Genomic DNA, 14,617 nt, shown 5'->3' with positions numbered 1-14,617 from the left:
CAATCATTAGGCTTATTATTTGTTGAAAATAAAAATGCTTATGGTTACAACTATTTCTGAATGTATGTTTATACAACTATTCTCAAGCCTAGAATCAAATTTTATCTGTATTTATGCAAATTCCACTGCCAATTTGCAAATAGGCTGATTTCTGACATGAGCCTGTCAAATGGCATCTGTTACACTGTTGTTTTAAATAACAAAAAAACCTACATAGCCAACCAAGTAATTTTAGTTTTAAAAACAATGTTTAGATCTGAAAATTTTAATTTCATACATTTTGTTAACTTTTTCTGCAACACTCATACATACATACACACAAAATAATCATGTAATGAATAATATCCCATAATTAAGTGATATAGCATGCACTATTTCAAAAATTAGGGTGATGATATAAGCAGTCTTTAAAAAAAAATGTTTAATGTGTGCATACCTCCCACCACCATCTTTACAGTTGGGACAGGTGCAAGCTACCCTCCGAAGTCTTTTTCCTTCTTGATGTTGTTGGTCCCCTTCTTCATCTACCACCTGTACTCTTAAATGTGTTAGGTCGTTGGTATTCAATGTAGAATCACCACTGAGCTGCCACTCTTCAGGATCAGGTTCTTCTTCCTTGATCCTAATATCTAAAGATGAAAACAAATACAGATCAGCAGCAGCAAAATGGCCCAAAAAAGAAAGCATGAGATCTGAGCCACCCTAGGGTAAAGTGAGTACTGTACTATGTAAAATTGCTCCTTATTGTGGCTTATCCTTTCAAAACAATCTCTTTATTCCAAATACCAAAATTGAAGCCAACAGGGGAATAAAACCACAATCAGCTCACTTTAAAAGATTCATTAAGAAAAGCAAGTGGATTTTTTTTAAAGCAAACTCAATCATAAACAATCTGAAACTTCAATTGTAATTGTTCAATCAGGCAAAAATATCTAATGGTCAATTCAGATTGGAATAAATTTTAAACCTTAAACCTCTCTTTTACAACCTATATCAAATATGCATAGTCTGTAGGTACTATGTGAATGCAAAAAAAAGGATGGCATTCACTTGAAACTGTTAGTCACATACTTAAATTTTGGAATCAATCATTACTAAAATATCTAAAATGGCCACATCACTGTAGAAGGAGGTATAGAGAAGTATGAAAGTCAGTTTCTGTTTGGTAAACAAAAAGAGCAATGGTAAATATGGCAGGAAGTTTTATCATTTTACTCAGAAGAGCTAAACATCTTTAGTTATTCAACAATGATGTATCATTTTCTACTAGAAACTAAGAGTTGTATATTTTTCTTAGAAAACTGATTCTATTTTAAAGAAATAATACATAATTTACAACACTGAATATAACAATTTTCAGTAAAATAAACCTATAAACTTTTATCTTGATTTAAGAATGCTAAAAATCTTAATGAAAATTTACCATTTTAGATCTATGTCACTAATAATTGGCAAAAATAACTCAAAATACCAAATGTACCCCAAAACTCCTAAATTTATACTAAAGTAAACTAAAATATATAACCAACAATCAAGAAAAATGGCTCAAATAGTTTAAAACTAGTGTATTTTATCAGAAAAACCACAATCAAGAATCAGGGGGAAATATGAGAAAAGAAGGGACCTTCAGGTGAGTCCTGTCAGTCCATTCCCATCTCTCTTTTGCCAATCCATGTTCGAACAGCCTCCCAAATTTTCTTCCTAATATAAACTCAATGGCATCACTTTCCTGATTTAATACTTACACTAATTTCCTATTTCCTACAGTGTAAAGTCCAAACTCATTAACTTGATAGTCAATTTGGCCCCAGCCTACTCTTCCAACTTGAGTACTGAAACAATGGAATTCTCATCCTTTTCAGAATACATGTTCTTTCCCAATGTCATGCCTTTTGCCTGGACTGCTCTTTCTTTTTTCATCTAACTAACCTCTATTTATCCTTTAAGACTAGTTCAAATGTTATCTCCTTTATTCAAGCTTCTGGTAGAATTAATTATAATTACTGGCTCATATATCCCTTTAGATAATGAATGCTTCATTCAAAAGTGCTTAGAAAATACAATCTGACTGAACAAACCTCCCCTAAGGAGGAACTTCCAATATAGATATAGAAGTTCCTGGAAAGATTTTGCCTTCTGCTTTTCCATGCTTTCTGCAAGTTATATAAAGAGAAAAATTTTATAACTTAAAGAGTCAATTCATATGCACAGGTCCACCCTAAAGACACAAGGTTACACCCAATTTTTAACCATTTCACTTGTTCATATATATCTAGGATATTTTAGAATTTTAATCACAAAATTAATTAATTTAATAAGTTTTAAATAAATCCCCTTTGCCAAATGCATACCAATTTTATACAGACACCTTAAATGTAAGTCTTCAGTACTAGGCAATCAAATTTACTTCTTTCTCGATATCTTAATATAAACGACAGGAAAAATTTTTTTACTGTGCTGTATTAATAGCCCCCAGCTATTCTTAGAATAACTACTATTTATAAGACTTAGGAGAATAGGAAATAATAATCCATCAAAACAACTCATTAAAAGATACTCGATATTATAGATACCAGAAAAATTAAATAACAATGAGATATCCGATACACCCACCAAAACAGCTAGAACCTTTAAAACAGACCAGGCCAATTGTTAGCAAAGTAATGGAACAACTGAAACATTCCCACCTGGTGAGCAGGTGTGTAAATAGATGTAACAACTTTGGAAAATCTAATGACCATATCTTCTAAAGCTGAACTTATGTATGTATACCTTATAACCCATGCAATTTCATTCCAAGAGAAATGCATAAACACGACATAAAAGTACAAAAATTCACCCTAAACTGTAAACAATTCATATCCACTAGTACTGAAAGGGAAAATAAATCATGAGCCCTGGCCATTTGACTCAGTACAACATCAGCCTTCGGACTGAAGGGTCCCAGGTTTGATTCCAGTTAAGGGCACATGCCTGGGTTCCTGACTCGATCCCCAGTAGGGGGGTGTGCAGGAGGCAGCCAATCAATGATTCTCTCCTATCATTGACATTTCTATCTCTCTCCCTCTCCCTCTTCCTTCCTCCCTGAAATCAATAAAAAAATTAAATATATTTTTTAAAAGAAAATAAATCATGACACAGTCATTCATACAATGAAATATGTTAAAAGAATGAAAATTAGCTTATAGGCAACAACAGGAATGAATGTCAATTTTAAAATTGTTTATATAAATAAAGTAGCGTTGCCCATTAAGCTCAAAATCGGCAACACTACTTTATGGTGACCGCCTACCTTTAACAGAGGTAATGAATGAGTACAGGGAGATTTCTGAGTTACTGGTAATACACCATTTTTTAATCTGGGTGGTAATTTTTCCTATATGGTCATTTTATAAAAACTCATCAATTTACACACACATGGTTTATACATTTTTCTGAATGTATATCATTCTTCAACATAAAGATTATTCTAAAGAAAAAATTTTTAAGTAATTTATAAGACATTACTAAGAATTCTGTTAAAGACAGTCAATCAACACCTTTGGTTGTGGCTTCATCTCTAGTTCTTATATCATCAATTAGACCCTACCCCACAATAACAATTTTAAAAAAGAGGGGGAGGGGGCAACACTTAAGATGAATGTACTCTAAACTTAAGTCCATAATTTGAAATTTAGAATAAAAAATTCACTAAACATACATGAGAATGACTACAATGTGCTGGTCATGGTTCTACGTTCTAAGGATAAAACAGTTAAGAGTTAATTAAGTTTATGCCTTTATCGAGTTTTTTAGTTGGAAGAAAAAACAAATAAACAAGTAAATATACAATATTTTATGTGGTGGTAAAGTGTTATGGTAACCAGCAGGGTAAGCAAAGGTAGGAAGCGAAAGAAGGGAAGGTCAGAGAAAGCTTTGCCAAAGTGATGACCTTTGACCCTTAAGAAGGCAAAGGAGCAAGCAAGGGGTAAAGTATTGCAAGCAGAAGAAAAAGCAAGTTGGATATGTTTGTGCTTGGTGGGTTCAGGGAATAGCAAGGAAGCCTGTGTGGCTAGAATGAAATTAATGTGGAAGAGAAATCCTATATAATAAAAGTCTAATATGCAAATTGTCCCCTGGACCAGGAGTTTGACCAGGGGGCAGGGCCCGCCAGCCAACCGCCTGCAGCCCCTTGCCCCCACTGGCCCCGCCCCAGCCAGCGGAGGAGACAGGCAGCTTGGGGAAGGGAGGCCCCAGCCAGCAGCAGCCACTACGAGACCCTACCCATGCATGAATTTCATCACTGCACCTCTAATAAGTAATAAGATCATAGGAGGGAACAGGTAGGATCAAATCATATATGACCTTATACATTGTATATTACCTCATAAGCCATTGTAAAAGCTTTACATTTCATTCAGAGTAAGGGAAACCACTGGAATTTTAAGAGTAATATAATTTAAATTACATTTTGTTAAAATAAATCCTGAATCACTCCAGGTACTATATTAGAGAGACTACTGCTAGGAAGTAAGAGTACGGTGACTAAATAAATTAGGTGGCTACTATATCATCAAAGCAAAAGATGACAGTGGCCTAAAACTAGGGTTGATGTGGAAGTGATGAGGAATGGTTAGTCAAGAAATATTCTGGCCTTAACTGGTTTGGCTCAGTGGATAGTGTGTCAGCCTGCAGACTGAGGGACCCCAGATTCAATTCCAGTCAAGGGCATATACCTTGGTTGCGAGCACATACCCAGTAGAGGGTATGCAGGAGGCAGCTGATCGAAGTCTCTCTCATCGATGTTTCTAACTCTATCTCTTTCCCTTCCTCTCTGTAAAAAAAATCAATAAAATATGTATTTTTTTAAAAGAAAATTATTAAAAAAAAGAAATATTCTATAGGTAGAGTCAAAGATATTTGATATAATAGATTTGACAATAAGATTTTATGTGAGGTGACAAAACAAGAAGCTACAACAATTCTAAGATTTTTGTCCTAAGCTACTAGATGAAGTTGTCATTAATGGAAATAGGATAGGCTGAAGGTAGAAAAGATTGTAGGAGAAGAGTCTCAATCAAGGGCCCATTTTTGGATATGAAAGTTTTGAGATGCCTATGAAATATCCAAATGATGATCAGGCAGGTGATGAGTGAGTCTGCAGCTCAGATAGAAATATATCCTGCAGATATAAATTTGGGCATCATCAGCATATAGAGTTGGGTTACTGAGAGTCAACTGGAATGGAGTGTAGATAGGAAGTACCGCTGGGGCACTTCAAAGTTAAGTAGAGAAGATTAAGTGAAGTAAAATAGGGCTGAGAAATTATTTTGGATGTTACAATGTGATAATCACTGGTCATCTTGACAAGAGCTGTTCAACAGTAGAGAAGTGAGGACACAACCCTGCCTAGAATAGATTCAAGAGACTGGAAGGGGATGAATTGGAAACAAGAATTTTGTTAGGAAAGCAAGTGTTGTAAAAATGGCAACCGAGCCATGCCAGCAAGGGCTTCCCCTTCTATTTTTTTACAGCAGTTTTCCAAAGCTTTTCTACCCAATTGGGGACTATACAGTAATAGGATTATTCTTCCTATTAAATCTAGAAGTAAAAAATTTATAGGATTCAGTTAAGAAACATAACAGGAGCCGTAACCATTTTTGGCTTAGTGGATAGAACATTAGCCTATGGACTGAAAGGTCCCAGGTTCAATTCCAGTCAAGGGCATGTACCTTGGTTGCGGGCACATCCCCTGTAGGAGGTGCGCAGGAAGCAGCTGATCGATGTTTCTCTCCCATTGATGTTTCTAACTATCACTCTCCCTTCCTCTCTGTAAAAAAAAATCAATAAAATATATTTTTTTAAATTCTAAAAAAAAAAAAAAAGGAAAGAAGCATAACTAGAAATAGTAACTGATCTTTTAATTAATATGACTTATAGAAGGCCTCATTTTATAGTCAAACCACAAATATATGAGAAAAAGTAAATGTGATTTTCAATTAATATACTGTAAACAGTGAAATATTAACTTTAATTTGAAGTACTTTTTAAGGGAACATTGTTCTATTAGATGATGATGATTATGTACATGTAAGAATTACTACTTGTCAGACACCATTGTAAGCATTTAATATATATTAACTTCATGCTCCCAACTACCCTGAGTTTAATATAGTAATATTTTTTTCCCACTTTCTAAATGAGAAAACAAAGATGTTAAGTACTTTGCCTTAAGTCACACAGTTGAAAATGGATAGAGCCAGGATACAAGACAAAGAATTATGTGAAACCATATTGCAAGTGTTGCTATAGATCATCAGTTCCCTACCAGGGATAGTTTCCAGAAATAGCAGGCTTAAATTAGCTTCCCCTATGAATATGTGGTTTTAATTGTAGTTTGATCAAATTAATCTAAATTTAAAAATCTGGGGAGGACAAAGAAAATGGCATATATAATACAATGGAATACTGTGTGACCTTTAAAAGGAAATCCTTGCCCAGTGGTTAGTATCCACCTGAACACTGATGGGTCTTGGGTTTTTAATTCCTGGTCAAGGGCACATACCTTAACCTGGGGTGCAGGTTCGTTCCCTGGCCCTGGTCAGGATAGAAAGAGGCAACCAATCTCTCTCTAAATCAATAAATACTTTTTGTTGGCTGTTGTTAAAAAAAAAAAAAAAAAAAAGACTCATGGACACAGACAACAGGATGGTGAATACCAGAGGGAAGAGGGGAAAAGGGGAGGTAAGAGAGGGTGAAGGGAGATTAAGTAATGATGGAAGGAGACTTGACTTGGAGTGGTAAACATACAATATATAGATGATGTATTGTAGAAATGTATACCTGAAACCTATAATTTTATTAACCAAGATGACCCTAATAAATTCAATAAAAATAAATGTTTAAAAATGAGTATAAACAAGCAAAAAAAAAAAATAGTTTATTCTACTTCCCAGAATACACCTGTCCCTCCCCTGCAGAAGATAACCAGAAAATCCCATCTAGTTATAGCAGCAAGCCCAAAGGCAAAGGGTCTATGGATGATAGGGAAATAACCTATCGGGTCCAGGTTTGGTCCCTCTTCATTAAAACAACAAGTTATCTACTACTCTTTACACTTATTTATTCATGTAATTCATCTACTCAAAAACTTTTAAGGGCTCCTTAAGTTAAAAATATTAAAATCCTCACTAGTCGTAGTATTCAGTGCTCTCCACTCTTACAAACTGTGTCCTGTTAGCCCTCTACTCATACCATTACATCATTTCCCAAAGTGGTCCTCACAATTAACCCAATGAAATACTAATCTCTGGAGATGTGTAATCTAAAAATGAAAAGGGATGCTGCTTCCTTGCCTTAGCAGTTAACTTATTTAATAGTGCCTATAAATATCTTAAACATTTTTGAGTGGAATGTTAGGCTATTAAGCTGCCTCCTGGATAGGCTGCCTCTATTCTCAATTATATTGCTTTTTGTCTTATTAGTAAACATCTTCCCCTCATCTCTCTTCCTATCCAAATCTAAATTCATCCACTGAAGTTCTCTATTCTCTATGTATAGTTTTCCCTGATACCTGGAGCCCTCTTTGATTTTCCACTTCTCTGAACTTCTAAACAATTATATGTATCATGCAATTAGTAACATTACATTGACTTATATTGTCAATTTCACATTGGTTTATATTGTTGATTACTGCTCCATGTGTCTGCTTTAAATACCCCCAACAAGTAAGTCTCTAGAGAATATGAACATGTACATACTTCTCTTTTAGGCCGCACAATTTTTTTAAAGTGCTAATTATTTCACTAAATACAGTTCCATCATCAACTTCTCCTTTCTCTAAAGTTCATGAGCTTTTGCTAACCCTTTCTCCCAAGCAGGCTGCCAAAATTTAAGTACCAAGGGCATTTCTTTAAAAAAAAAATAAAAAAAAATGTCTTTCTCCTTCATATTCAGTAAAAACCAAAAACTTAATTTAATACTACTAGATATACTCTGAAACTGATCAACTGCCTTCAACATATTATAGGTGATAAAGCAGAAAATAGTCTAAACAATCAAAATCCATCTTCAAGGTTTTCATAGAACCATAAAATGCTCTTGACACTTGTAAAACAAGTATTCACACCCAAACCAAGCTGTTAACTATGAGCAAGACTCACTAACCCAAACATCACAGGGAATTTTGATATCAAAATTAAAGTCTAATCTTTCTTGCATATTGTTTTCTTTTTAAAAATTATAATCCAAAATGTCCACTAACCAAAAACAGGAGAGGATAAAACCTTTTTATTATAGCAAAACCTTAAATTTATATGAAAGTAGATTATAACAAAGCCCAGGGTATCCATTACCCAGTTGTGACAATTGTTCAGCTACATCCCACACTACCTCTTGTGCTATTCTGAAACAAATACCAGACATAACATTTCATCCACAAATATTCCAGTATGTACTGCTCAAAGATTAAAAAACTTACATTTTTAAATTCTCTCATCATGTTATTCTACAATACATGAAAGTTATAGTGGAGACATTTAAGTCTTCTAAATTCCCTCATATGTAAGCAAGACTAAATTTAAAATTCTTTTTACTTCTCTTGTCTCCCATCTCCTCCCCTCCTTATATAGGATGGTTTCTGAAATAATTCTAAATGGCAGTAGGTTTTAAAAAGGTAAAAATTAATACAATTACACAATTGAATGAAATAAACAGGTACCATGCATCTGAACAATGTTAATTATTTCAAAAGCAAGTAGGCAAAATTTACATTATGTGTTATCCCACAAATCTATATTTATTCTGTCTATTACTGATATTTCTTCATTTCTTAAAAACACAAAAAAAACACAAAAAAACAGAAAATTGAATAAGAAATTATTGCTGAATTCCAAAAAAAGACAAACATGTTATGTAAAACACAGAAGAATATGGGTGCTATTAAAGTGGCAGCAATTTAAAAACAAGCAGGGGGTCAGGAAAGGCAATGGGACAAGAAAGTATCTGAGCTAAGTCTTAAAAGACATTAGTGGGAAGATTAAATCTCTACTCTCTGTTACTAAAGTTCAATACTAAGATACATACATACCATTTACCACATGGTTCTCAAAGGGAAAAGGGAATTTTGCTATCCAGAGGACATTTGGCTATATCTGAAGCCATTTTTTATTGTCATGACTGGAGGTTAAGGGGTGCTCCTTTCATCTAATTGTGTAGAAGATGCTGCTCACATCATTCACCTCACTTCATCTCATCACATTGATATTTATCAACTCAGATCATCAAAAGAAGGTGAATATATTACAATAAAATATTTTGGGACCACATTCATAGATCTTAATACAGTATATTGTTGTCATTGTTCTATTTTATTGTTGTTAATCTCTTAATGTACTTAGTTTATAAGTTAAACTTTATCATAGGTATATATGTACAGGAAAAAACATAGTATATGGAGAGTTTGGTGTTATCCGTGGTTTCAGGCATCCCCTGGGGATCTTGAAACATATACATCACAGATAAAAGAGAGACTACTATAAATTTTTTTAAAAAAAACTTTAAATGCACCAGAGAGAGTAGAGGCTTGAAAACAGTTTCAATGTTATTATAATAGCCTAGGAAAATAGTAAAAGCCAGATTAACAGCCAAAATCGGTTTGGCTCAGCAGTAGAGCGTCGGTCTGCGGACTGAAAGGTCCCAGGTTCGATTCCAGCCAAGGGCATGTGCATTGGTTGCGGGCACATCCCGGGTAGGGGGTGTGCAAGAGGCAGCTGGTCGATGTTTCTCTCTCATCGACGTTTCTAGCTCTCTCTCCCTCTCCCTTCCTCTCTGTAAGAAAAATCAATAAAATATATATTTAAAAAAAAAAAAAAAAAAAAAAAAGCCAGATTAACAAAAGGAGAATGAAGAGGAGAACAGGTCACAAAAATATGGCAGAGCCCTAGCTGATTTGGCTCAATGGATAGAGCATTGGTCTTCGGACTGAAGAGTACCTGGTTCAATTCTGGTGAAAGGGCACCATCTCAATAGCAAGCTTGATCCCAGCCCTAGTGGGGGCATGTGCAGGAGGCAACCAATCCACTGACAGTTTCTCTAGGACTCTCCCCCCTCCCTTTCACTATCTCTAAGAATCAACGGAAAAATATCCTCAGGTGAGGATTAACAACAACAAAAAATGTATGGCAGACATAAAACAAAAAGGGCCTATATTTTTCTAACAGGAAACAGAGAAGTTAACCCTACATCTGCATTCTGAGCAGCTTCAAGAGCACAGTTGGATATCAGAATGTAAAGGTCAGGTTGGGCAAAAGATAAAATTTTTGGAGTTATTGTAAATAGATGTGACCAGATGAAAAAATCGGGGTAATAGTTTTGCAGCATTTTGCTGCATGGTAGAATCTCACAGGGATCTTTTTAAAAATGCCATCAGTTTGTGTTCATCAGTTTGTGTTCATCACCCGGGATGTGCCCGCAACCAATGCACATGCCCTTGGCTGGAATCGAACCTGGGACCTTTCAGTCCGCAGACCGACGCTCTACTGCTGAGCCAAACCGATTTTGGCTGTTAATCTGGCTTTTACTATTTTCCTAGGCTATTATAATAACATTGAAACTGTTTTCAAGCCTCTACTCTCTCTGGTGCATTTAAAGTTTTTTTTAAAAAAATTTATAGTAGTCTCTCTTTTATCTGTGATGTATATGTTTCAAGATCCCCAGGGGATGCCTGAAGCCATTTTTTATTGTCATGACTGGAGGTTAAGTTGAGCAGCTAAAAGTAACTGGAGAAATAACACAATTGTGCTAATTACTTGGGGTGACACCCAGTAACCCTTGCAATTCTACATCTCACCAGCAATTTCACTTTCCAGTTCTCTCAAGATAACCAGTTCAGACCTCCTTTCTTCTTAAATTTCTAACCATTGCCCTACTCATCCATCTCAGCTTGTTTCTTAATACAAAAGGAAAGAAGAAATCTGACAATAATTACCTTATCTTCCTACCAACTTATCTGCATCTGCAAAGCTCTATCCTATCGATGTCTTTCCCATTAAAACATGATTATCCACAATATTATGTGGTCAACCACTATACCTGTATCCTATATTTCATTTTGCTTGCCTTCTTAAAAACTTCCTCTTCCTGCCTCAATGTCTACTCTTTACTGACATTTCCAGAAAAGCCCTTCTGTGACCTCAAGTCCACCTCCAGCTACCATCTTCTATTTCAATATTTCTCTTAACAGAGGGGGGAAAAAACTTAAAGTATTTGTCTATAATTACTGTAGATACTTCTTTTCTTCCCTTAACCTCTTTTTCTACTCAGGCTTTACTTCCCAGCAATCTACTGAAACCACTTGTCATCAACAACCAGAATCTCATTCTCTATCATCTTATGTACCCTCCACAATATCTGAAAAATTAAGAATGCTCTCCTACTTTAAGTAGTTTATTCAGTTGGCTTTCAGAATTATCACTCTCTCCTGGGAACTCCTTGTTTCCTTTGCCAGCTTTCTCTCTCTTGCCCTTTAAATGTTGAAGTTGTTTTAGTGTTCAGCACTAAGGATTTTCTCAATTTGGTTGTTTCCATTCCTGAATTTCTATTCGCTTCTTTAACAAATCTGCTATGCAATTTTTGCTTCAGAGGAAACAAAATGATTGTTTCTAATTCTGTTAAAATTTGTTCAAGCTTGGCTTTTACCACCTAAACCAACAATTTTTAACCTTTTTCATCTCATGGCACACATAAACTAATTACTGAAATTCTGTAGCACACCAAAAAATATATTTTTTGCTGATGTGATAAAAAATTAGGTATAATCTTGATTCCTTCACTGGACAACTATTGTTGCGTTGACTGCTGTCATATTTTTAATTTGACATTATAAGGGAAAAGAGGTCAGCACCCCTGACAATATAGTCAGGTATTGTATGTCTTAAAAATTCTTACGGCATACCAGTGTGCTCCTTGCAGCCCATCAATTGCAAATTGCTGACCTAGACCATAGTAAACATTCTAGTGTCTGGAGTTACAATGTCTTATTATTCCTGTCCTCTATTGTTTCTCCTGGTTGTCACTCCTGGTGTCTCATAGCCTCAAATGCCTAGTCACTTGATTCTGTGCTGGACACTGCATTTGGAAAACCTAGAATAACTTAAAGCTCAGAATGATATTATCTATGATATTTCTAATCTCTATCTATTAATATATTCTTCCTCTACTAAATTATTAACTTTCAAACCAGTTTCACTTCAAAATCACTTGGAGACTTTTAAAATACGTCTTTCGCATTAAATTAGAATTGGGAGGAAAATGAACACAAACTGATGGCATTTTTAAAAAGATCCCTGTGAGATTCTACCATGCAGCAAAATGCTGCAAAACTATTACCCCGATTTTTTCATCTGGTCACATCTATTTACAATAACTCCAAAAATTTTATCTTTTGCCCAACCTGACCTTTACATTCTGATATCCAACTGTGCTCTTGAACCATCCACTTGGATATCTAACAGGCATCTCAAAATTTAACAAAGCCAAAACAGAAGTCTTAATTCTCCCTTTACCCTGTTCTTCCCCAGACTTTCCATATACCCAGTCTAGCCAATCTATCTTCTTTTTCAAGTATTACTGCATTAGTCTTTTCAATTCATGGTCATTAAAACTCCCACCTCCTTCATCCCTATCTGCCACAAGGATCTTTTTAAAATATAATCATCAACAGGGGATAAAAGGGAGAGATCAACCAAAGGACTTATGTGCACACATATGAGCCTAACCAGTGGTCAAGGACAATAGAGGAATGGGGGCATAAAGGGGAGTGGGGGAATTGGAATGGGGGTTGAGGACAAGTATGTGATACCTTAATCAATAAAGAAGTTTAAAAAATAAAATAAAATATAATCAACAAACAAAAAGAGCTAGTGGGGATGTGGAGAAAAGGGAAACCCAAGTGCACTGTTGGTGGGAATGCAGAATGGTGCAGCCACCGTGGAAAAAAACAATATGGAGTTTCCTCAAAAAATTAAAAATGAACTGCCATTTGACCCAGTAATCTCACTTCTAGGAATATATCCTAAGAATCCTGAAACACCAAACAGAAAAAATATATGCACCCCTATGTTCATAGCAGTGTTGTTTACAATAGGATCTACAAATAGTCGAAGTGCCCATCAGTAGATGAGTGTAGAAAAAAGTACTCTTCCCCTTAGCGACAGCATAGACGGATGGACCTGGAGATTATTATGCTAAGTAAACCAAACCAGTCAGAGAAAGACGAATACCATATGATCTCATTCATATGTAGAATCTAATGAATGAACAAAATAAACTAATGAACAAAACAGAACCAAAAGCACAAATACATGGAATAGACTGACAGATGGGGGCGGGGGGAAGGGGGATGAGGGGGATGGAGAAATGGATAAAAGAAGAGATTAGCCAAAGAATGTATATGCATAGCTCATGGACACAAAACAACAGTGTGGTGAAGGCCAGGGGTGGGCAGGGGCTGGGTGGAACTGAACAAAGGTGGGAGGAAATGGAGGACATCAGTACTAGTATCATTAAAATAAAAAAGTACTACATACTTATTGTTTCACTGACCAAAAAGTAACAAATAAAATTATATCATTTCCCCAATCAAAACCCTCCAATATTTTCCTATTAAATAGTAAAACTCACCCTAGCCAGTTTGGTTCAGTGGATAGAGCATCAGCCCAAGGACTATAGAGTCCTGGGTTTGATTCTGATCAAGGGCACTTACCTCAGTTGCAGGTTCTATCCCTGGCCCCTCTCAGTATGCATGTGGAAGGCAACCAATCAATGTGTCTCTCTCACATCAATGTTTCTCCCTCTCTGTCTCTCCCCCTCCCTTCTACTGTCTCAAGAAAAATATTTTTAATGGAAAAATACCCTCAGTGAGGATTAACAAACAAAAATCCAAAGTCCTTACCATGTCTATATTATGGCCTCTGCCAACATCCAATCTCATTTTCTAACACCAGTAAGCTCCAGCCACATTGCCTCATTCTCTCTTCTTTGAATACTCTTTCCTCTAAATTTCAATATAACAGACTCCCTGAAGGGGTGCACTGAACACCAGGGGGCAGCTCCTGAGTTGAGCGTCTGCCCCTGGTGGTTAGTACGCATCATAGCAACTGGCCATTCAGTCAATTTGCATATTAGTCTTTTATTATATAGGACAGTTACTTATATTCACATTATAAATTCTGTAAAAAGGCTAAAACTATCCTTTATAAAATTATCTTCCTAAAAATCACAGCACCCTTTACCCACAGACCCTTCTACCCCATCCCACACCTCTATTTCTTTGTTTGCATGCTTAGCATTCCATTTCTTCTTTAACAATATAGACAGTAACTACCAAGAATTACTGCCATGATTTAAAACACAATAGAAAAAAAATTGAGTTCATGACAATACTCCAAAAAGAAAGAGAATCTCTAATGACAGCTTAGACACCAACTCATTCCGAAAATAAGTAAAAAGATGAATTTAATAGTTTATTTTGCCTTTCTTGTACAAACTGTATTTTAGAATACTAAATACAAATAGGTAGTAAGAGAAAGTTCTTTATTGAGGAATCACAAAAGGATTGGGGGATGTAGAAAAATCCCCA

The 14,617-nt window shown here is 35.5% G+C and overlaps 1 protein-coding gene across 5 annotated transcripts in view; it reads right to left on the bottom strand.

Moving 5' to 3' along the window:
- Window positions 1-14,617, bottom strand: part of SP3 (Sp3 transcription factor) — a 43,214-nt gene that overhangs the window by 9,805 nt on the left and 18,792 nt on the right. For 4 of the 5 annotated variants that reach the window (XR_004984792.2, XM_036420661.2, XM_036420658.2 and 1 more), the window contains exons 5-6: window positions 13,092-13,208; window positions 437-629 (exon numbers count right to left, since the gene is read on the bottom strand). Coding sequence is in view for 4 of the 5 variants with exons in the window: in XM_036420661.2 (XP_036276554.1) it covers window positions 437-629; window positions 13,092-13,208 (310 nt within the window). In the remaining variant the exon portion in view is untranslated. The remainder of the gene's footprint in view (window positions 1-436; window positions 630-13,091; window positions 13,209-14,617) is intronic. The other variant, XM_036420660.2, reaches the window with a different exon arrangement.

Source organism: Pipistrellus kuhlii, unplaced genomic scaffold (assembly GCF_014108245.1).
Source record: "Pipistrellus kuhlii isolate mPipKuh1 unplaced genomic scaffold, mPipKuh1.p scaffold_m20_p_7, whole genome shotgun sequence".
NCBI classification, from domain to species: Eukaryota; Metazoa; Chordata; class Mammalia; order Chiroptera; family Vespertilionidae; genus Pipistrellus; species Pipistrellus kuhlii.
This window is presented reverse-complemented; position numbering and strand designations above follow the sequence as displayed.